The 2,273-nt window shown below is 64.3% G+C and overlaps 1 protein-coding gene across 1 annotated transcript in view; it reads left to right on the top strand.

The window, feature by feature from the left end:
- LOC119591869 (basic proline-rich protein-like) overlaps positions 1 to 2,273 on the top strand; it is a 33,435-nt gene that overhangs the window by 28,294 nt on the left and 2,868 nt on the right. The window contains exon 4 of the mRNA XM_037940608.1: positions 136 to 2,271. Within this exon, the coding sequence (XP_037796536.1) occupies positions 136 to 2,271 (2,136 nt within the window). The remainder of the gene's footprint in view (positions 1 to 135; positions 2,272 to 2,273) is intronic.

Genomic DNA, 2,273 nt, shown 5'->3' with positions numbered 1-2,273 from the left:
ATGAACCATCTCAAAGCCTCGCCAGCAACCAACCCATTTGGCACGCGACTTCTCTCCGGGTCAAACGAGGTCATCCTAATATGACCACGACTTCGGGTCAAACGAGGTGAAATTAACACCCCCCCCCCCCAATAGAAGCCGCTACCGACCGCCTCGGTGCCTCTGGGGCTTCTTGTACGCCCGTGACGAAAGCCCGTAAGGGATTTGGCACCCTGAGAACCGCCCAGGGAGGGAGGACGATAGGGACCGCCCATACCTACAACCACTCACCTAGAGAACCGCCCACCAAGAGAACCGCCCACCCAGAGAACCGCCTACCCAGAGAACCGCCTACCCAGAGAACTGCCCGCCCAGAGAACCGCCCACCAAGAGAACCGCCCACCCAGGGAACCGCCCACCAAGAGAACCGCCCACCCAGAGAACCGCCCACCCAGAGAACCGCCCACCCAGAGAACCGCCCACCCAGAGAACCGCCCACCCAGAGAACCCGCCCACCAAGAGAACCGCCCACCCAGAGAACTGCCCACCCAGAGAACCGCCCACCCAGAGAACCACCCACCAAGAGAACCGCCCACCCAGAGAACCGCCCACCCAGAGAACCGCCCACCCAGAGAACCGCCCACCAAGAGAACCGCTCACCCAGAGAACCGCCCACCCAGAGAACCGCCCACCAAGAGAACCGCCCACCCAGAGAACCGCCCCCCAGAGAACCGCCCACCCAGAGAACCGCCCACCAAGAGAACGCCCACCCAGAGAACCGCCCACCCAGAGAGGCCGCCCACCAAGAGAACCGCCCACCCAGAGAAACGCCCACCCAGAGACCCGCCCGCCCAGAGAACCGCCCACCCAGAGAACCGCCCACCCAGAGAACCGCCCACCCAGAGAACCGCCCACCAAGAGAACCGCCCACCAAGAGAACCGCCCACCAGAGAACCGCCCCACCAGAGAACCGCCCACCCAGAGAACCGCCACCAAGAGAACCGCCACCCCAAGAGAACCGCCCACCCAGAAACCGCCCACCAAGAGATCCGCCCACCCAGAGAACCGCCCATCCAGAGATCCGCCCACCAAGAGATCCGCCCACCAAGAGAACCGCCCACCAAGAGATCCGCCCACCAAGAGAACCGCCCACCAAGAGAACCGCCCACCAAGAGAACCGCCCACCAAGAGAACCGCCTACCCAGAGAACCGCCCACCAAGAGAACCGCCCACCCAGAGAACCGCCCACCCAGAGAACCGCCCACCCAGAGAACCGCCCACTAAGAGAACCGCCTACCCAGAGAACCGCCCACCAAGAGAACCGCCCAGCCAGAAAACCGGCCATCCAGAGAACCGCCTACCCAGAGAACCGCCTACCCAGAGAACCGCCCACCCAGAGAACCGCCCATCCAGAGAACCGCCCACCCAGAGAACCGCCCACCCAGAGATCCGCCCACCAAGAGAACCGCCCACCAAGAGATCCGCCCACCCAGAGAACCGCCCACCCAGAGAACCGCCCACCCAGAGAACCGCCCATCCAGAGAACCGCCCACCCAGAGAACCGCCCACCAAGAGAACCGCCCATCCAGAGAACCGCCCACCCAGAGAACCGCCCACCAAGAGAACCGCCCACCAAGAGAACCGCCCACCAAGAGAACCGCCTACCCAGAGAACCGCCCACCAAGAGAACCGCCCACCCAGAGAACCGCCCACCCAGAGAACCGCCCACCAAGAGAAAACCGCCCACCAAGAGAACCGCCCACCAAGAGAACGCCCACCCAGGAACCGCCACCCAAGAGAAACCGCCCCCCAGAGAACCGCCCATCCAGAGAACCGCCCACCAAGAGAACCACCCACCCAGAGAACCGCCCACCCAGAGAACCGCCCACCAAGAGAACCGCCCACCCACCCAGAACCGCCCACCAAGAGAACCGCCCACCAAGAGAACCGCCCACCCAGAGAACCGCCCACCAGAGAACCGCCCACAAAGAGAACCGCCCACCAAGAGAACCGCCCACCCAGAGAACCGCCCATCCAGAGAACCGCCCACCAAGAGAACCGCCCACCAAGAGAACCGCCCACCAAGAGAACCGCCCACCAAGAGAACCGCCCACCAAGAGAACCGCCCACCCAGAGAACCGCCCACCAAGAGAACCGCCCACCAAGAGAACCGCCCACCCAGAGAACCACTCACCCAGAGAACCGCCCACCAAGAGAACCGCCCATCCAGAGAACCGTCCTGGCAACGGCGTGGCGAGGGAAGGGACGCGCGGTTAACTTTGGTGGTCGGGGGT

Source organism: Penaeus monodon, chromosome 29, assembly GCF_015228065.2.
Source record: "Penaeus monodon isolate SGIC_2016 chromosome 29, NSTDA_Pmon_1, whole genome shotgun sequence".
NCBI lineage: Eukaryota > Metazoa > Arthropoda > Malacostraca > Decapoda > Penaeidae > Penaeus > Penaeus monodon.
Note: the sequence above shows the minus strand (reverse complement) of the source record. Positions and strands in the feature narration are given on the sequence as shown.